Here is a 21,896-nt window from a genome sequence, read left to right on the forward strand (position 1 = left end):
TCTAATGGTTTTGGTGGTCTGGAAAACAGTAGTATTTGAATGACTATAGATCAATAATACAATTTTAAATGTATGCGAACTATTTTAAAGACTTATAACCATGAATCGTTAAGGCGAAGGACTTGATGTCCAAATAGATTGCATTCCGTCTTGTGGGTTTTAGATTTGTACAAAATCCGCCCTCTATATAAGAAAATATTGAAGTTCAAGGAAACCATTACCAAAATCAAACAATTGAAGACATAAGTTGGACGCTTTTGTGATGCGCCTTGCCTGTGTATCAGCTGGAGCTGATGGCATTCTTTATGTATTTTATAATATATATAATGTATATGTATACTAGATTATTCATTGTATAAACTAACAACATCATCAGTATCAGTATCAGTTAGTTAACTCAATGTGCAACAGCCAATAACAGGCGTACACTCGTCGAACGAAGAAAATACACATTTCCAATCGAAGATCATCCGAAAAAATGAAAGAAAACTTATAGGCGATATATAATTAAAGAAATTGCAAACTGTCTGCTTAATTGGTACTTGGTAGTTTGTAGGTGGTGCGTATGTGGTTTCATGTGTTATATGAAGGACATGTGGGTATTTGTGGGTGTCTGTGGAAGGCGCTTCGTGTGTCCTTGTTTCGTTGAGCAACTAATTTAGTTCAGATAGCGAAAACAATTTTTAAGGCGGCTAGGCGACAGGCAAACAAATTATGCGGATTACGAGCTGATATATTTATGTGTACGTAGTGGTGACTCCAAAATCCCTGCCAGCTTAGCTAGCCCTCGATCTGAGATCGCAGGCGGGGGCGTGGCAAGTCCCCAAAAACAGCCTCGCCATGGACACTTCTGGTCAGCGCTTGGATGCTGGCAGCTATGTCGATGTTGTCCATTCCCTGAGGAAGAGATTGGCCATTAGTTTCATATGTTTTATGGTATTAAATGGTGATCTCACCTCCTCGCAGCCCTGTCCGAAATTATTGTTGTTGGCCACAGCAGCTCTCTCAGCCAGCGTGGTGTTGGCTATCTCGATGGGCAGACTCCGGGCAAAGTTCATCAACTGCGCATGGCTGGGACGCCCTCCACCGCGCACTGGTATGGAAATGGAGCTATCCGGGTCCAAAGCATCTGTGAGTTGAAGAGATCTTTTGGTAAAAACAAAATCGATGTGAGGTACAATTTTCTAGTACGCACCTTCAGCTTCATCCGCAGTTTCGTCATCTAGGACGCTTCGTAGGCCATTTTGTTGGCTCAGCTGCTGGAACGGATTGTGGTGATGCTGCTGCTGATAGATCAGGCTGCGCGGGTAGCTAGGCACTGGCACAGACTGAACCGGCACGGGAGCATCCACATCCTCCAGATCGAACAGGCAGTCATCCGCATCTTCGGTAGCACTGGACTGACCCACACCATTTGTGGTCAACGTCTGGGTGGGAAGACCACCAGCACCGCCGGCTGCCGACTGCTGCCGGAAGGTGGGACTGTTGCCCACGCTCATGGGCGTGGCTTCTGGGGTGGCGGGCGGTGTGTCAAAGTGCGACATCTTCCTGGCCATCGAGACACTCTGCGGGGCTTGCTGTTGCTGTTGCTGCTGCGAATGCAACTGTTGCTGCTGTTGTTGCGCCTGCAACTGTTGCTGCGGCTGCTGGTTCAGCGTTAGGAAGTTGGGTGGATGTGTCAGCGTAGTAGTGGGTGTGGTGGGTCCACCATTCAACTCCCGCCGGCTGCTGATGGTGTTCCTGCGCCGGGCAGTGGCACTCTGCGGCTGATTGGCCGCCACATCAAGGGCGGGGAGCATGGCACGATCGAGGAGCTCCGAGGCCTGCTCGGGCAACGCACGTATAACTTTGAAAAGCAACGCGCAGTCCTGATCCGATTTCTCCCGGAAACTGTTTAGCAACTGGAACTGAGTGCGCGTATACCGCTCGATCCTCTCGTTTGTCTCCACAATCTCTTCCTGCAATCGCGCCTGCTGGTGCGCTTGTATCATTCTCAATCTCTGCACCCTGGCATCCGTGGGATTCGCAGACAGGGAGCCGATGCTCAGACTCGAGGCGGAGTTGGATAATCCATTGGTGGGTCGAGTCGAACCAGAGTCACTACCTGTGTGATCCATGATCAGCAGCTCGAAGGTCTCCGAGAAGGCTTTGTTGGACTTCCTTTGCGCCAGCTCTTCGCTGCTGGTCAGCAGCGTGCAGTTGATGAGGTAGAGAGTGGGCGTGGCTCCTGCGCCCGCCGTCAATCGCTTGGCGCACAGCACCTCCTTGCAGTTGATGCACAGGCTCAGCTGCCAACTCTGGCCAGCAGCTTCCAGGGTGAGACCATACAAGAGCTCCCGCTGGTTAATCACAGCCACGGTGAGGTCTGGAATGGGACCATAGGCCTGAAACGGCAAGAAAAATTGAATATTAATGATAGTTCAGAAAATATTTAATGACTCATTTCTAGAAACAAACAGGAAAGCAATATGAACTTGTGAATCGTTTTGATTCATAAATATATAAATTCCTATTCCTATTTTTTATTAACCACAATAAGTGGGTATTGATTTGGGGTTTCAAGCGATCCCTGGGTGCAACCCTCGCACTCATATTAAATTGGATTACCTTTAGTCAACAAGTTGATAAGACTTTCCACACAGTCTGGTCAATGTCTGATAAAGAGGGATTACCAATTTGCCCCATTATTATCTGCACTTCTGATCACGACAGAAAAGCCTTTCTTCGATGTTTACCCAGTCAACAACCCCGCCGCACAGTAGTTCAAGTGCAAATTTGTCAATTATGTTCATTTCGAGTGCGGCACCCGATTGTGGGAAGACTTATCGGCAAACAAGAAACCGCTGATGAACACGAAAACAACAAACAATTAGTGCAATGGCAAAATGATGTTGATGTTGGGGTACCAAATAGCATCAGACAACTTGAATTATTCTGGTTGTCACGGTGACAAACAGAAGACGTGATGGGTAAACCAGTTCATGATATCGCAGAATCGATTGAAGCAGTCTGGCTTTCGAATGACAAAATAGAAACATACAAGTGTCTCTGCTCCGACAACCAAACTTAAATATCCACCTTCACAATGCCCCTCTTATTTATATAGTTAAATTCCACCACTTATGCAAAATAATTCCGGCATGTTTGGAATCGTAGCACGTGTTTGCCGACTGACACAGGAGAGAAAAACACTTTTTATAGACGTGCTTGGCTAAATTTGACACTTGCGTCCAACACAATCAAGTAATATTCATATAACTTGGACAACGAGGAAGCCAGGGCGTGCGGAGGAGCGGGTGGGACACTGGACACAAGTGCACAAACAACCATTCGCACACGTAGATACACCGAATTAAATTGAATTAACGTACGAAGTGCAAACGTCAACAGAAATCAAATGACAACGTTGCCCCCGTCAGCTAAGCGCTTCTGAATCGCATAGCATCGTTTTCCATATAACCATCATCACTTTTGTCAGGTGGGCGAAAATAAAAGATCATCTCGGACCTAATCACATATCATTTTACTGCTTTGTCCTAGTAATAATACACCTAATCAGTGTTGGGGTCAGCTCTTCGGTAATTATTGCATTTAAGGGACAATCATGGCCGCACATTGAATTAAGTTTCAAATCTGTATGCAACTATGTTCTTGAACTAAAGCGAAAAGGCTGATATTATTATATATACAGCTGGCATTTCAATTTCCGGCATTTTAAAATTGCAGCTGCATTCGTACGTCTTTATTTGGAAATTTGTTTTCGCATCCATTTCGGACAATAACAAGTTGCGGTCACACCCACTCAAAAAATATTGTTTTCAATGCAAATTCCAAACTTGTTTACACCGAGTGCGGTAATATCTAATCAGACCCAGTCAGTCGGCGGCAATAATTATATGAATGAAACAGAAAAGGCACTAAAATGTGACACAGCAAATGCATTGTTGTCAAGTGTTTTGGCACTCGGCTGATATTGTACGAGTATATTATTGCTGGCAAACGCATAAACATATTTATGGGCTCAAGCCTATTTGCTCGGCTTAAAATTGCAGTTTTATGGCTGTTTTCGTAACCGCAAGACCCGACTGACTTGTTGTACTTGCTGCTAATTTGCTTCGCTGATACCCTGTAAGTTGGGGATTTTGGCGGAATGAGTCGTTAAGATTTTGTTCGATTGGGGATTAGATAAGATAAGTGGTACTTCTTGAAGGAGTATGAACACCGCAATGGCTTTTAATTTTAGATTTATGATTTGATCTGCTGCGAACGCGTAATTAAGATTAGAGCACATTTCCAAATTGACTAACCAAAAATATCTTGATCTTATTAACCACTCCTTCAAAGAAAGATAAGTATTTGAATGGAAAGTTTCTCGCCATCCGAATCTAGGGTAACTAATAAATCGATCATTTCTGATCGCCATCTATCATTCATTCTGGATTTTTTAGCGTTGTTTATGGTCTTATGGCACAGCTGACTGAGCTAAAGGTGGGTGTTTTTGTCGACTCGTTTGACGGGACCCAAACGGCCGGTTATATCAGTTAAGATCTAAGACAAACTGTCATCATAGCCATCCTGGATAGCTGAATTGCCTTGCCCTCCCATTCGGTTTACCCTTTTCTTGCCAAACATTTTGCATGCGATTGCGCCTCTCTGCCAAATGTCAATGACTTTTCTCAGTGACTTTCAGACTGCAATGACAACAATTGAAGGCAATAGTAGTTCTCATCGTCGTCGTCGTCGGCGTCACTTCATTGGATTGCTTAATTAACCTAACTGCCTGCTCGAAAGATCGACTCTTGCTTAATTGAAATGAAATGTCTGCGCTGTCCTGCTAATTATGCTGTGGCGCCACCTAGTGGCCGGAACCAGTGGCTGTTAGCTAATTAAATAACCGTTTACGTTCGACTTTGACGTATGACCATTTGCTTTATGGCCAGCCCGGCATTTGATTAATTGTAATCGCGTCTTCTAACCGAAAGAAAAAAAAAAGTAGCGAAGTAAATACTAATAAATAAAACATGGCGTGTTCTTTCTGGATGAGCTTCTGAGCTTCTGAAAGAGATGGCAATCGGCTGGCCGAAAGAGATGCAAAATCGCCAGAGGAAACGCGCCAAGGAGCACGTAACCCAGCCGCACGCTCTTCGCATATCGGAAATCAGTATAAACCGATTTAATTGAATCGCGACATTTAGGTAATGTATGCAATCTAGACGGAATCAATTGCATTGGTGCCAACTGTCGAAAACGTTGTCCAACTGTCAGCGGCAGTCCGTGGATCACTTAATATGCAGAGTGGATATCTCTTGAAAATCCTAAGCGACAGAGATAAATTCCAAATAGTTTATTGCAAATATAAACATGCTGTATTAATAAATTGATACTTGAATGAAGCTGAGAAGCTGTAGCTATTAATTAGATTAGATTTACTAATTTTCTTTAAAAGCGTATATAACTTTGGCGTGGTGTGAAAACAACCTGAACTGAACTTTACCTTCTCCAACACATATATGTGTATATAATTATATATAAACGCATAATATGGCCGTAAAGTCGACTATAACTTGAGAGTTATGTTCCGGCAATGTCGGACGGGAAATACAAGTGCATTATTACGGAGCTATCAAGTGACGGCTTTTTAAGCTGTTTGCTATCATCGAAACCCTTGCGCACTTCAACTGCCTGTATATGGCCAGTATCTGTTTTATTTGGATTTTTCTGTATAAACGACTGGGGCAATTGAAATTCATATCAGCGGAGTGGTGTCTGGAAATACTGCATATTCCCGCCTCTGCTTATGCAACCAGAACGATTCCCATAAAACAAACAACTTTAGAGCAGAATGTGTGTAATAATTTCTCGCATTTTGCACATTGCTGCATAATTAATTTGTTGTTGCGCGAGGCGGCTGTGCAGTTTAATTGATTGCCCGGCATTAATTAGGCCTGTGGCGCGACACTTGATGTGCCTAATGGTTCTGCCTAGGGTCTGTCTGTCTGTCTGTCTGTCCGTCAACCTTTCTCGTGGTCGTCGTCGACTCGACTAACCCTATCATTTTCCACTTGCATATTTGGTTGCATATCAATTCGCCTTGCTATTGACTTGGTGAAAAACAAACACATTAAGCTGTGTCCAAAGGGAGAAATGTGCTGTTTGTGACACATAAAATGTAATATCTTTTCTTTTAACGGCCCAGATAAAGTTGGCACGCACATAAAGATATGATGAACAAACAATTTGTGCCTTAAACCCTTTAAATTATTATGTTCTTCTCGTGTGAGATAATCATTTGCTTATCACCTTATCTCGAATTAGTTTGATATCACACTTAAAAGGCAGAGGGTGGGTGAAAATGAGGGAGGGGGCATTAACCTGTTGCAAGTGCTGGCACCTTCGTTAATTACCAATCAATCAGGTCGTCAATCATCCGTGGCTGGCACACCTTTCGCCCAAAAATAAAAAAAGATAGAAAGAAAAGAAAATAACAATCGTCCGGCGGCCGATTGACGCATTTTCCTTTGTTTTGTTTTCCACTTCTAATTCTATTTTCATTGGATTTTACTTTTATTTTTTAATAGCTTTGAGATAACTCGCCTTGTTGCGTTTCATCGGCAGAAACCGAAACTGAGCCAAAAACAAAATAAGTTGTAAACAAATCAACTGGCAAAAGAAACTACGAAAATAATCTTTTATAGATTTGGATTTGGATCCCCCTCGAAATGGATGGGGGGGATTTTGCGAGGAGGGGTTCGCTTTGGGGTGCGACTTGGTTCGCCTCGCTGCTCACGAATAATACAATACAATATAATACCCTCTTCCTCTTTGGATCTTTTCCTTTTCATTTTTTCAATTTTTTCATTTTTGTATTTTTTCAGTTTTAGTTTTGCCTCTTTTATTTGGTGTCGAAAAAAGCAAACACACATTTCGCTCAGATACGTCGACGTCGTCGTCGTCGTTGGCCATTATCATAAACAACTTTAGACAGCTGGGGACACACGCGCGTGCTGGGCGTTTTCGCTCTGCGGATTGCGATGCCAATTTGTATGGCCGCGCTCCACCAGCACACCACCAGTCGGTTTTCGAAAAATTTCCACTACCAATCGGCGGGCTTACGATTTGATTTGGCCAGCCCATTTAGGGCTTTTGTTGTGCTCCTCCGTTTCTCGTTTCTGCTTTTTTTGTTTCTTGTTTCTGGTTTCTTGGGTTCCAGCAAGGGCCGCCAATGTGAGTCACTCGGTGGCCCAAGTCCGTTTTAAGCCCCCATCATCAAAGTGTCTTTGGGTCACTTGTTGGTCGAAACTCGTTTCTTTCGGCCATCTAATGGGCCCAATATTTAGGGCTTTGGGTTTGTTTCTTGATTGGGATTAATTGTTTTCACAATTTAAAAGGGCCCATGCCCATAAACATATTTCATTAAAATGGGTTCGTTTCTGAGTCGTATCAACGCAATTCAAGCTGAATAAAGATTTACATAAAGGGCACTTTCGCTATAAAAATTATATTTTGAAGACTTCAAAATTATGTCCATCTTTCGAGTAGTATTCATATGGTTGTTGATTAATTTTAACTGGCACACGTGGTTTTGTAAGCCTTAGTACAATTAATTATCTGCCAAGCTTTTACTACAGATCGTACACGTATTACAAAATTAATTGCTGTCATGTTCAACTTTCTAAACCAATTTAAGCTTATTGTTTTCCCAGCTCCAGCCCCCTCCCACCGTCCACCTCCCTCATTCGCACTTCCCTAATAAAATGTTGCCTTATCTACGAAAAAACAAAAAAGGAAAAACAGTAAAAAAAAGCGTATCATTCAATGTCGTTTGAAAACAAAATCTGATAAGGCCCCAGTCCCGAAACATCGCATATAGTCTCGCCAGCCGGAGTGCCACCCGCCCCCTTTCCCTCCCCCTCGACCCCTGCTCCCAAAAGATATATATTCCGATCGGGATTAGAACGAGGAACTGGGAAAAGGCTAGGGAAACGTGCACACGTGTGCTCCCCGCCGGCAGATTAAACGTTTTTTTGGAAGTAAATAAATGTGCTGAAATGAGTCGAAGCTCGATTGCCTACACCTGAAAATAAGTGTACCTATATAATTACTCACCATAGCTTCTGCTAAGGCGCAAAACTGATTCTAAACTTGTTAAGATGAAATAACACAATTTAACAATTCCTTTAAGCAACTTATCAAGTAAACATTCTATATAATTACCCCAAACACAGTATGCCTATGTGAGTATTTAAAAAAATTCGCTTTTTTTATCAAATCAGGGAAAATTTAAAATTCAACTAATTTTAAAATAGTATGCACCTTTTTAGTCATTGATGATTAGTTACTCTGTAATTAATTGTTACGAATTTTTTAGGCATCAGACATTGAATGAACTCATTAACTTCGCTCAGTGTGTAACAGTAAATTAAGCGCAACAATGTTGACCATCGGCAGTGCTAAACAGACTTCGAACGGAGCGAGCAAGGGGTAAAAGAGGTAAGGGGGAAAAGGGGTGAAGCGGTGAAGATTGGATGGGGATTGGGGGGACTATGGGTAGGTAGGTGTGCCAGTGTTATCTAAAAACTTTGACAAACAAATTTGCGTTGCCGTGGATTTTGTTTGCCCAGCGCACCGCACAGCCGGCTACAACTCAAATTTAATAAGCAAACAGCAAAGATGGCGGCATTCTCGGGCCGGCCCAACGTCTGCTGTTAATTGTTAGTTTACTCTAGCTTTACTTTAGCTTTATACACACTCACACCGCCCATTTAAATAACAATATAAATATACGGCCATGTGTATATATGTACATATGTATGTACTCTCCTACTAGAATAATGAGATCATCTCTAGCAATCCCAAAACGCGACCTGGGTCTATTTTCGGAGCTACCGAATTGTAGAGTTGTGATAAGACCTGATTATTTGTGCAAGCGGTCTAATTATAGCTTTTATAGCTTTATAGACGTAAAAATTACAAGACAACCAAATATTGATAAGAGTATCAACACTAAGAAAAAATAATATTTAATAGATTTCAAGAACTCAATGAATACAAGAGGTTGATGATGGAAAATAAAAAGTACTATCTTTTCGATACTAGTATTCATTTGTATAAATTGAAAACAAGATTTCTGATTTCGATCTCTCAACTCTTCTTCTGCGCTGTTCCTTAAATATCGAAAACTATTTTTTCGTCGTGTATTTGTTGTATTTTCCACTCGTATTTGCGTATCAAATTTGGACCCCTTGTTTTGTGTTTATCCGAGGTAAACAAATCTTTGTGGCCGCACATTTGACACAGTTTTCATTATTTATTTATTTCTCGCCTGGCCACTACTATTATTTCTATTTTTTGGCTGCTTTGGGCTGTGCCTCAGAGCAAATATTTATACCAAGCCATCATAATTGGGGGGAAGCGAAGAAATTAACCCCTCACCCGAAAAAAACACGCATGCTAAACGTGATCGACCAAAAAAAAAAGAAGGAAAGAAAAATTAAATCAGAGAATCAACCCCCCCAACCCAAAATCGCACCCCTTTTGGCACTCTTCATCCCTCTTGCACACGCAAAATAAATTATTCTAGTTTAGATATTTTGAAAATTGCCCGCTAGCCAAGAAGAGGTGTTTTCGCTTTATTTTATTTTTTTTTATTTTTAGCCGGCTGGCGATTTCTCAATTCAAGAATTTATAGTTCTGTTTACACGAGAGCGTCGAGCTGTGTGCATTTGTATGGCACTCAGTACCTATGTACCTACATATGTATCTATATATGTATGTACAAGGCCCGTGGAAAAGGTTAAGAGTTTACGAGCAAGGGCCAGGCTCATTAGATTGGCCCAAAGATTGGTCAGCTCGGTGGAGCGGCTGAAGTGTGGGCTTTATTACAGAGTACGGCACTCGACTGCGGCAGGCTTCAAGGTTATATTTGTTGAAGATTAACATTGGTTTTCAATTAACCGACACGCGCGCTGCCAGCAGCTGGTCATATATGTATTTTTCCATATATTCACGGGGGGTCAAAGGGGTGGTTAACTCTGATTGACCAGCGTATTCTTATGGGACTCTGAAACACTGACCTTGCCATATCACAATGGCAATTTCCTGCTCGGGATGATATGCTGCTTTTTAAAGGGTCAGTAAGTGGATCAAATCCCAATTAGCAGACAATCTAAAGGAGATAATTCAACTTGGCATATTAATATACATTCAACTACAACTGAGTGAAAAGTATAGAACACAACTTCAACAATTTCGCTCTAATTTTAACTTTTTATTTCAGATGATAAGTGCCCCATTTTTTATAAAGGGCCATCTCAGAAGGTGATAATATAGCCCACCGTTTTGATAAGAAATTTATTTTTTAACAAACAAATATAATACATTCAGGTCTGCGTTATTATTCATTTCTTAGACACATTTCATCACCACTGTTTATTTGTTTTTTACGCTTTTCTTGGCCCAGACAACAATTAAGCCCTACTCGCCTGATTTTCGATAAAGTAATAGTGATTTCTCGTTGCCAACTCGGGCGCACTTATCATTCCACTTACTATTATTGTTACACAAACCCATGCAAACCGCCTCGATTCACAGACTTTACATTTGATAATGGCTATTTTTAGAGTACTGCAGGCGCGCCTTATATTCTCCTCCCCATATGAGGGAAATATAACTTAAACTGATTGATAACTCGTGCTTGGGATTTGCTTTGTTGATATTTGTTTTGTGGAATCGGTGGATTGGAAAAGGGTTTTCGGTTTCATAACGCGATTTACATGGCTAAAAATAAACATGGGCATTAGCATATGAATGCAGTTGTTGTCTCTTGTTTTAGCTTTATTCATCAATCTTGTTTCTCGCCCCATTCAGAGATCGTTTTGTTTTCATTTTCAATTAACCAATTTCCACAGGTGAAAAAGGGCGGTGGAAAGCGAGTCCAACTGATTAAAGGCTCTAATCATAAATAAGCGACTTCCAAAGGCAAAACTGGAGGCAGACATCGATTGACGACAGCGCGACTGGCAGCAATCGTTTTATATATACTATACTCTATAGTATATACTATATGGAAAAGTGGCAGGGAGTATCTGTATTTGTGTCGCCGCGTTTTTACCGTTTGATAACCTAGAAAAGACGTCTAGGTAGGTGTGAGTTTGCGAGTGTGCGAGTTTGTGAGAGTGTGTGTGTGGGCGCTGGACAATCAAAATTGATAAGGAGCGTGCTCACAATCAGAGCTACTATTACTGCTGGATTAAGAGGCGATGGCAAACAAACTGCAAGATACATAAATTCATATAGTAAATAACTTAGTTTGAATCTATCCACACTGAACTATCCAAAATAATGTGCAATAATGGTACTTTCGGTTTACAAGGATGTTTTAGTTTACTGTTTTTCCATAAACTTTAAATCTCTCGTCTATTACAACTTCCCTTAATAACTATAATAAATAATATGATGTACATACAGTTAATTCGCTTTGTAGACGATTGTACAATGACAATATTATTCATGGCAAAATCATAAAGCATAATTGAGTGTTTTAAAAAAAATCATAATTACGAACAGATGTCAATTTATATGCGTTTCGAGTTATCGTTAGCGAGCACTATTGTCAGTCAATTTCACTTGTGTTACACAAGTCATTAGGAAGTTCGAGTTGACTAAATTCAAGCATAGCCTTGTAATGGCCCATCACACATCTTGCCCATATGTCGTCCGGCATTTCAACAAATTTTATGCATAAATTCATAATTTAAACATTTCGGGGCCTACGCAGTGGAGAGCTTTTATGGGTAGGGACGGGTGATGGGGAATGGGGGATGGGGGCTCAGTTGCGGGGCTCAAAACTGTGGTGCTCCGACTGTCAACTTGCCCATCAAGTGGGCCCCAAAAAGCCATTCGCCAGCGGTCCGCACATTTATGCCTTAGTGACCCCCTACCCGGCTTTCAATATATGGTTTTTATGGCTGCCTTTTCTGCGCCTACACATGGCAAAACAGAATAACATTGAAATTTATATTAGCCATGGCAAGAAACTACTGAGACTACAAAATTGTGACCAATTCACTGTGATAACTTAATCAAGAAGGGTGCGAGTTTACAGGGTATTAGATATTACACGTCAAGTGTTAATCAGTTGGAATTTTTTTTAACTATTGATATAAAGTTGTTTTGATCGAAAAGTCCCAAAAGGGCAGAAAATCGAATCCCCAAAAGATTAACACTTTATTAGTTAGCAAGCAGTTGGAACTACTGATATCGTTTGGAATTTCTTCGAGTGAACGGCTCTTGGAGCCACTCCCCCTCTTTGGGCGCCCAGTGGCCTTTTGGAGCCCCCCCTTTCTTCCGCTGCCCGGACTACTCCGTCGACTTTACGGCGGTCCAGTGCCCGGCCGGCCGCATTTGGAAATCTCGAAAACTTGTTTATCCAACACACACTCGAAAAAAAATATACTGGCAAGAGATGGGGGAAAGAATTATAAACAAGTTTTTTGTTTTGTATTTCGGCTCGACCGTTGTTGTTCTTCCTCTGCCTTCGTCTTTGTCCCTCGCCCCGCACCCCCCCGCCACGCTCCCACAACCCTCTCGACCGCTCTTTGTGCTTTTTACTTCTTGCTTGTGTTTTGTCGCTGGTTTCGTAATTTATTCTAAAAGCGTTCCGTTTTGGCTCTACATAGAAGTGTATACATATAAACACACGAGCCTGCATACTGATTTATACATACAGACTCATACTTGTGGCATACATATGAACATATACATATATATGATGTGATGTGTATTGGAATAACAGTTATACCCTGATCGATGATATCGAAACTAACTCATCAGCTGATTATCTTGATTTTAAATAGCCTAAAGTTATATGTTTGCCTGTTCAGAAACCTAGTGAGGATTTACAAAGTTTAATATTTGTATTATCTTAACATAAATGATCACTAATATTTTAGACTAAAAAAGCCTCTATTAATATGCTATTTTTAATGTCTACAGTCATTGCACTTTGACAAATGCAGAAGAAGTATTTCAAAAGTGGGGCGATTTGAGAAGATAGCGTATCTGAGTTTCGATGTAGTTGCACAATTTGGTTTGCTTTGTTTTCATTTCGTTTTTATTTTTATTGTGAGCTTTGAATTATTCAAAATAACACTTTTGGTCTATTTGTTCGCGTTGCTGTTGTTGTAGCACGCCTCACCGCTTTTGAAGTGGGTGCAACACAACACACAGCACACCGAGCAACAAAAGCAACAATAGTAGCTATGGTCGACGATCTGCGAACCGCAAAAACAAAAACTAACAAGACGTTGCCGTATTGGACAATTCAATTTTGCATTACAATAAATACAGCACTCGAGTTACAAACGTGCGGTGAAGGTGCTTTTGTGCAAGCACCGCGATAACCGATTTTTTCAAATATTAATAAGCTATATATACTATATACATATATTAAAAATGAAGTATATTTACTCATATTGAGTTGAGTTGGGAACATGATCTGTGAAAGCTAAGCCAGTACAATGGTGGCATGATGATCCTCCTGAGGCCCTGTCCACCCACTTGCTGTCAAACCTCCGACCAGCAACTCCAGTGGCTGTCAAAATGTGACGAGTACAGCGACCGATGGAGGGGATAAAACGGAGACAGAGAGAAAGAAAAGGGGATAGGGAGATTTAACCTTGAAAAGTGGGAACAAGACAAGCGGCGATGACGCAGATATTCAGTTGTTTTTATTTTGTTAAATGGATGAGGTAGCACCAGAAACGAAAATGGAAAAATTCGGCACAACTTAATAATAACAACAATTACAGACAGAAGAAGTGAGGGGAGCACTTCTTATACAGCGGGGGCCCACCAAAGTATTATTTGCTTGCAAATGTCAACTACTCAAGAAACCAGTTTACCTTCTCAATAAATACACTTATGATCCGAATTTATGCACATAATTTCAATATAGATATATTAACCATTCCGATTATGAACTTAAATAAATTCATAATTCCTAATGGAAATTTTAAATGCCGAGATAGATACTGCAAATAAAAATCCGGATATTTCCGTGAAGTTTGTTTATAGGCTTTGTGTTCGTAGTTAAATAATATATTTAATTAATTTATTATCATCTAAACATTTTAAAAGGAAGGGCTATAATGAAACCTAACTATCGCTTTACCGAAAACATTATTAATGATTTATCAACAAAGCAAATTAGTTTTTATTCGTTTTATACTTTGAAAATAGTTGATAAATTGGGAATTTACCACTTCTTTATTTATCTTTCAACTAAGTAATGAAGGAAAAAATGAAAAACAACATCAATGTGTGTATTTAGGTAGTGACTAATGGGAATATCGGTGAAGAAGTGGATGCATACATATGTATATGTATGATTGTAAATTCTACCTGTTCTTTTTCATAATTTAATAATTGGTATACAAATAAATAACTCCAGGTGCACCGTTATAATCCTATATTTTGTGAGCGACACCCTTAAATACTTTTACAAGAAGGAAATAAATTAGGGATATTATTAACCATTAACACACAACTTCCGAATTCCAGAACAGGTATATTCGACTCTGCTTAACCCCTGAATGCCAACCCCTTTGCAACTTTGTGACGTTTTTGGGAAAGCGAAACCGAACTGAAAATTTACTAAACGTAATTATGCAAATTACTTGCTGAGGGTGTGACAAATGAAAAGCCAGAGCGAATAAATCATAAAAAAGGCGAATAAAAACGGGAAAAATAAGGCGAGTGAAACAGAAGCTGACGCAGGAAACTAAAAATACCGGCGATCAGGTTGGCAAAGAGAATACCGAACAAGAACAGGGTGCTCCTGCTTGAAAAGGAGGAGCGAATGATAAACAGGTGCGGAAAGGGAGGGGAGTGCGGGAGAGGGGGGAGAGAAACTCAAAGCAGCGGAAGAAAGATGCGAGTTGCACTTGGGCAGGCCGAAAATAAACCAGAAAATGTGAAGATTCCTCACGAGTTTCCCATGAGCGAATGGATGACCCTATTTCTTCTTGCCCTTCTATATTCCCTACATCCCTCCTTAGACCATCCCCCTTCCATTCCATTCGCATTCCCATTCCTATTCCCGATTCCAGGCCTACATATGTACATATGTATGGGCCTATGTTTGTTTTGTGTGTGTGAGAATAGGCGGCACAGGCAGAAACGGCAAAAAGCAAAAGCAAAAGCCATAGGCCGGCACACAACATAAAGAACGATAATAAAAACACTCACACACTCGCACAACGCAACAGCGCAAATACAGTGAATTTCGCTTAAGAATTACACCTTGGTTAATGCAACTAAATAAAGTGTACTTTTAAGTTTAGCTAGCTCTATACAAGTAATAAGCATCTTTAGCGCATAAAAGTTACTTTTAAGTTATATTTTCATTTTCGTATGCTACACTTTTGTTGTATGTTTTCTTTTGTGTTTACATTTTTTGGTAACAACAATGTATCAACGGATTATGAATGTATTGTACTTGAGGAAATTTGGAAATCTATTCCCCTCTGCTCCTTATAAACGTATCTCTACTGTGTGCCCGCAAAGAGAGCGAGAGAGCGCGCACTAGTGTCCCAGCATAGGCCTTTAGCCCATTGTTGTTGCTTTTTATGCTGCGCCGTTGTTGCCTTTGCCTACCCCCCAATCAATACATGTTCCATCCTGCTCTAGCACATTGCTAGCGATAATCGGTTGACGAACTATATAGCGGCTATAGTACAGTGAGACTTACGTGTTTGAAGAACTCCATGATATGGCCGTAGAAGACGAAGTCCAGTGGATACTTCTGCTGGAACACCTGCGACAGGAGGATCGCGGTGGGTACATCGCCGTTGGCGACCTCTGCACCGCCCACGCGGCCCCCTGTGCCGCTGCTACTGTTGCTGCGCTGCAATTTCGAAGTCGAAGCAACAAAATTCGAGCATTTGCACGAGATCAACATGGTTTTGTTATTGCCGGTAAGCTGATAACGGTAATTGATGCTTTGCTCTCCTTCTCTCTCTTTCTATCTTTCTATATTTCTTCTCACTTCACTAGCAAAACACTTCGATGTCCTTCTTCCTCTTCCTTATTTATATCTTCACAGCGCTTGATAATAATAACAAAAACAATAACGAGTCCTTTAAATCACTTTCCCGCGCAATGTTGTTCGATACTTCGAGTGCAATTTAAAAACCCCTCGAGTCAGAAGTCGAAGAGCATTTGCGGGTATTCCGAGATTTTACGAGTTTTCTTCTGGTGACCGAAAACAATCGAACATAGCATACACCCACAACCGTTCAATTTTTTTGTCGACTGTCTCCGATATCAGGAGGTTGATTGCCTGAAGCAATCGGTTATCGCGCTGCAGTGGGACCGTGGTAAAAATACCCCAACATATAGGCAATTCCCTAAAAAATCTTGGCAGATACAGTTCGTGGTCACACCAGATAGAGGTGATCTGGCAACTCTGTAAGTTACTATGTTAACAGAATGTGGTTAACAGAGAAAAATATTTTATTTTTTTTTATTATATATTACTAAAGCGTTCGATATTAAACGTTATATTCTAGTCATTTTTATAAATACTAAAGTTCATTTACTATGGACAGGCCTTATGAAAAAGGTTCAATTGACTAAAATTAGTTTTTCCTTGGGGTAAACATAAACTAACCGAAATATACATACATGTTGAGAGTTGCCATACGGTTTTATACAATCGTTAAAAGTCATTTTGAACAGCCTGGACTTGAACCATGTCAAATAAGTTATACATGTGTCGAAATGTATTATACTTAAGGGATATGTATTTGTATATTGATTCCACCTGTTTTTAATATCCAGAGGGAATTAACTTAATTCGGAAGTCAAAATTGCAAGTCTACGCATTTCTTAAAAAGTTTGAAAAAAAATGACTCCAACCATGATTATAAATTATTTTTATATGTATTCCACACCAACATCTCATTTACGAATTGGAAATATATTAATTATTAAAATTCATTTTGATTAAATATTAAATATTTCTCAGATTTGACGCCAAACTTTTTAATCTATAGAACTACTCTCAGCCTCACAACAAATTTATTCTAACTTATTGCTAATTATGAACCTATGTATAAACAAGATGTACATTTTTATTCTCGCAGAATGGGCAGATCACTAACTCCGGGAAAATTCGCTCACCTGGGGGATCTACATACACCACACTCTGAGGAGACCTGTCACCTGGGTCCCAAGGGAGAATCCCAGAGGAGAACCCGCACCCAGAAGAGACCACACACTTGGGGAAGAACCCATATTGAGTTTTATTAGTTCCCGAGTTCTCGACGTTAATACGGACAGCCGGACAGGCAGACAGACGGACGGACAGAAGGGCATAGCCAGAACGACTCCGCTAGTGATCCTGATCATACGTATGTATATGCACATATATTAAAAGGTGAGAAACGCTTTAAGCTACATAGTTTTAAACGAATCTAAAATACCCTTTAAATTTACAAGTAACGGGTATAGAAATGAGTCTGGTGTGAATTTGCCACCAGTTGCAGCGCACTGCACCTGCAGCACTGTTCGCCAATTTGCGGCAAGTTTCATTTGGTCCATTCGCACCACTTGCAACACTTGATTAAATTCCGGCATTCTGCCACCGCCAAAGGGGCATCAAAAATGCATGCTCCTAGTACAGCAGATACAGCCACGAACCCAAAGGCGAGAAATCATAAAGTTGGCCACGTGCCGCCGGCTGACTTCATCTTCTTTAGCTCCAGTGGCCGGGTCAACTTTGGGCCACTCCTTCCCGGTTTTCCGGTTTCCCGGGTTTCCTAGATGGGCATAAATTATGCGCGAGTCGGGGCGTTCGCCTGTCAAATTTGGCACCTGGCCGCGGTCGAAGGTCTTACAACACCGTAGCTCCCAATCCCCGTCCCCCTTCAGCCATCTCGAAATGAAAGTGTTTGGACTGCCGGGGGGAACCTGGTCTATATCCATGTTGTGTTGGCCCCATGTAAGCATGTAAACCGTTTGGCGGCCTGTTGGGTTCACCGTGTAATTGAAATTGCGCTGCGTACGCGGCATTAAGTCATAAAAGCAACAACTACAGGCCACTACTCTGTTACCCAGCAAAAATAAAAGGAAAAAAATAAAAACAAGTTTGTCACACTCTGAGGCCAGGCACGTACTCGCCAAGAGGTCAAAACGCGCTCTGGACATGATGAAGCCGCGAGCAAATTGTGAAACTTGTCCGTTTCTGTCCACCGCCACCACCACCACCATCACCATCATATCACCATCATATCGCCATCATCATTATCATCTTGGAGCCCTGCCACTTGGCCATGTGTACTCTGTACTGTACTGTGCCGTATGGGTCATAAAAGCAGCGTACTTAGAACAAGTTAACACAGAAACCGAAGCGAACTCGAATTCCTGTTCAGGCAACGAACATTTAATTAAGGTCTCACTATCTCCCGGGTTCTGGGTAAACGCTTTTATTCAGGCGCTACCAGGGGTCACGGAACAGCATCTGATTGTATAATACCATCTGTATGGAGAACGTTGACTTGGTACCGTTTATGGCCATTTTGAAAGAGGTGAAGGATTGCGGCCCCTCAAAATGTAATGACAACTTTATGGATTTGCCGGGAAATTTGTGGGAGACGTTTTTATTCTTCAGAATAGGTGTTATAGGAAAGACCTCATAAACTAATTTTTCCTTATTCTTGAACTTATAAGAAAACATATCACAAAAAAATACTCCATACCCTATAACTACTATCAGACATCGGAACTGTGCAAAGAATTCCAGCGTTTACTTTAGTCCTACTTCACCACATTATTTAAGATAATTTTAAGTTAATTTAAGATATTAAGTTACAAACTACATCTACATCATATTTAAAGCCTTTCCAGTAAACAGGTAAATGTACTTTATATTGTAAATATCTAACTAAAGCAAATAGGTCATGCAAAAAGTATGTTTCCCTTTGATAGAATTGTGTCTCTGTGGTTTGTAAAGTAATTACAGCTTAGCTTGGAATACATTATCTACTCACTAATCTGCCGATGACTTCTGCCCGCCTCCTGGAGCTTTTGTAAGGAGCCTGGAGGCTGGAACCTCGGATTCATCCTTCGCCACATCCTTTCCCAGCGGCATCCATTCGCTCCCTCTTGTTATCCTCGAGCAAAGGCTCCCTCTCGAAATTTGATCTTTTTGCCGTGATAAGAAATCGAGGGATAAGAAGGCGCAAGGCAGAAACACGCTCGAGGAAATGCCTGGGCAATTGCTGGGCCCGAGCTCCTTTGTCCTGCAGGACCTTTTATGTCTTATCAAGGCGAGCAAACTTGGGACGCTCGCCGGATCCCGCTGCCATTGGTCCCGATCCCAACTCCGAACCCAATTCCTGTGCCGATCCTGGATGCCAGCTCCTTGGATGTACATAGCTCCTGGTAACACAATACTTTTCGAATGCGCCGCAGCAGCGGGACCACAATTGCAGCTCCTTTTTAAATTAATTCGCGAGAATTTAAGGCGGAGGTGCCATGCGGTGTGGTGATCCCGGCGTGTCCTGGCGCGTCCTGGCTCCCATTATTGTGTCAGCAACTTTATAAATTGCGCATAGAAAACAAACCGCCCGCAAATGCCAGGCGCAAAGAGAGGCCCAAAGAGTCCTTTGTCCTTCGCAATCGCTGTTTATATTTGGTGCTGCCTGCCCTGAATGGCAATCAATCAATCAGCGATTGATGATGCGATGATCGCGTATCGATATCCATTTACATAACGCCGATTTCGGCACGTTCATTCCCTAATAAGAGAATCAATTGTGGTATTTATGGATAATTGATTTATAAAGGAAATTGAATATTACGATGTTATGAAGGATTTTACAAAAGAGGCAATTCACTTTTTATGTCACCTTGATTATTATTTAAAAAAGTTTGAATATCTACCAAGTATATTAAAGCTTAACATTATAAAACCGTGGCTTAATAAAAACCAAATGCAGCATATATTTCTAAGCGAGCTGTATTATTTATAGGAAATACATATTACCTGCAGCACAGTAAGTCAGGTTCAGCCAAAGCATCTGACAGATACATTCTGTGCCACCCGTGCCACGCCCCCAACGCAACGACTCCCTACTCATGTGTATCCGAAAAGAGGTGGTACATAGACACCTATAGGCACACTCACATTCAGAGAGCAGTGCGGAGAACACTCGACCAATGGGAGCTGCTCGCATATGTGTATCCGAGAGGTTATGTATCTGTATCTGCAACTGTTTTCGGTTTGCTGTTTGCTGTTTTCGGTTTCCGGTTCGGTTCTGTGCCCCAGCTCGTGCCGCCGAAGAAACCAACAACAACAAAATGTTTAATAAAAGCAAGTACGCAGCGGAGAACAAGAACGAAATTATCTAGTAATTGCATAATTAAGTGTGCAGGACGGAGGGTAACTGTTTAGTTTTAATTTGTGTAAATTGCCGGCTTGATACGGATCGCGCGTGTTGCCTATATGCTACTATACTGCGAGTAATATGTACAAATGCGACTCCCCTCTGGAACGAGGGATTATTAATTGAATTAGCGCCTCGCCGGCGAAGAGGATACGATGCTGTGAGATCTGTATCTCTGCGATCTGGTCAGCTAATTAGCGGCTAGCCCAAGCTCACAATTTCAGACAGGAAGTTGACAGGCAATTGACAAGCTTCAAATGAAGATGAAACCCTCCATTAGGCGATGAACTTAATGGTTAATAACCGAACGAACCCAAATCAAAATTTGCATATTACAGAACAGAAATGCCGTGTATCTTGGGAAGTACTGGAAAGTAAAGTGAGTTTCCTGCGGCACATCCATCACGAAATTCGCACGGTATTATTGACAAACGGATATGGGATATGGGATATGGCGCTTTCAAAGTCATTTTCCCAGGCATTGTGCCGCCCACATCTCATCATTCAAGCACATCCTTATCCTCATCCGCATTGTCATTACCTCTACCCTATACCCCTAACCTCTAGCCAGGATGCCCAGGATACACATCACTCCCCCAATCGGTAAATCACGCTAATAAGCCGGTAATGAACATAATGTAAGTGTAGCCCTCTTCTCTGGAGTGTATGTTGCATGTTTGGCACACATTCCGTGTGCTTAAACTCCTCGAACAGCCCCCTGAATTTCGCCGGCCGGAAGAGGAAACATTTGCCGAGGGGTTGTGCAAAAAAAGAAAAGGAAAGAAAACAATTTTTCACTTTTGTTTTTGTTTAATAGGGCATGCGAAAATATTTCACTCACCACTCATTGTCAAGGACCCGCAGTGAGTTCATTTCGCAGCTTTTTTCTCCTTTCTGATTTCCCCGATCATCATTTGTCTCCATTTGCCACACGATTTTGGGTGTTTTGCGGGCATCTTCATCAGCATCTCCACCCGAAAAGCAAAGTAGCAGCTCCGCTCCTTTTCCACCATCTCGCTGACTGATGGGAGCTGCTTCATTTGTCAATGTAACGCGGAGCGGTCCCAAAAATGCTCTTCTCACATGCCAGCCAGACTTGGAGTTGGCCAACACTCTGCCACAGAGTTGCTGGTTATACTTGCACACAAACACACTTGAGTTAAAGCCAAAATGAGTGTGGAAGTGCTGGCTGCTGGACATCCCAGTCGTCTGGCCAGCCACTCAGTCAGCTTGCCAAACTGTCAGTCGACCAGCAGACTTTCAATCTTCGCATAGTGGGTTTCGAGATATTGGTATATACTTTGGAATATGACCTATTTTAGATGCCTTTATGATTATGTATTTCTGTTTATTAAGAAAATGTTTGAGTGAAGATAACTCATTCTATCTATCTAATCTATGAAGGATGAGCTACTGAGTAATCAGTATTTCAGGTCCACCAATCAACCT

The 21,896-nt window shown here is 41.4% G+C and overlaps 1 protein-coding gene across 2 annotated transcripts; it reads right to left on the reverse strand.

Annotated features, from left to right (window-relative positions):
• Positions 1 to 243: 243 nt before the first annotated feature.
• On the reverse strand, positions 244 to 16,341 carry LOC122612683 (capon-like protein). Of its 2 annotated transcripts, none has more exons than XM_043786452.1 (4): positions 15,749 to 16,341; positions 1,196 to 2,384; positions 957 to 1,129; positions 244 to 897 (listed from the first exon to the last, which is right to left on the reverse strand). In XM_043786452.1, the coding sequence occupies exons 1-4, from the start codon at positions 15,956 to 15,958 to the stop codon at positions 781 to 783; spliced, it is 1,689 nt and encodes a 562-aa protein (XP_043642387.1). In that variant the 5' UTR covers positions 15,959 to 16,341; the 3' UTR covers positions 244 to 780. The 2 variants fall into 2 exon arrangements, with proteins under 2 accessions (XP_043642387.1, XP_043642388.1); XM_043786453.1 differs by lacking the exon at positions 15,749 to 16,341 and adding an exon at positions 2,608 to 2,851.
• Between the last annotated feature and the right edge of the window lie 5,555 nt (positions 16,342 to 21,896).

Source organism: Drosophila teissieri, chromosome 2R (genome assembly GCF_016746235.2).
Source record: "Drosophila teissieri strain GT53w chromosome 2R, Prin_Dtei_1.1, whole genome shotgun sequence".
Taxonomy (NCBI): domain Eukaryota; kingdom Metazoa; phylum Arthropoda; class Insecta; order Diptera; family Drosophilidae; genus Drosophila; species Drosophila teissieri.

Coding starts and splice junctions, on each gene's coding strand:
- LOC122612683 (XM_043786452.1), bottom strand. CDS start 15,958: ATGTTGATCTCGTGCAAATGCTCGAATTTTGTTGCTTCGACTTCGAAA. Junction 1,130..1,195: donor AACTGCGGATGAAGCTGAAG/GTGCGTACTAGA, acceptor TTCAACTCACAG/ATGCTTTGGACCCGGATAGC. Junction 898..956: donor TCGGACAGGGCTGCGAGGAG/GTGAGATCACCA, acceptor TCTCTTCCTCAG/GGAATGGACAACATCGACAT.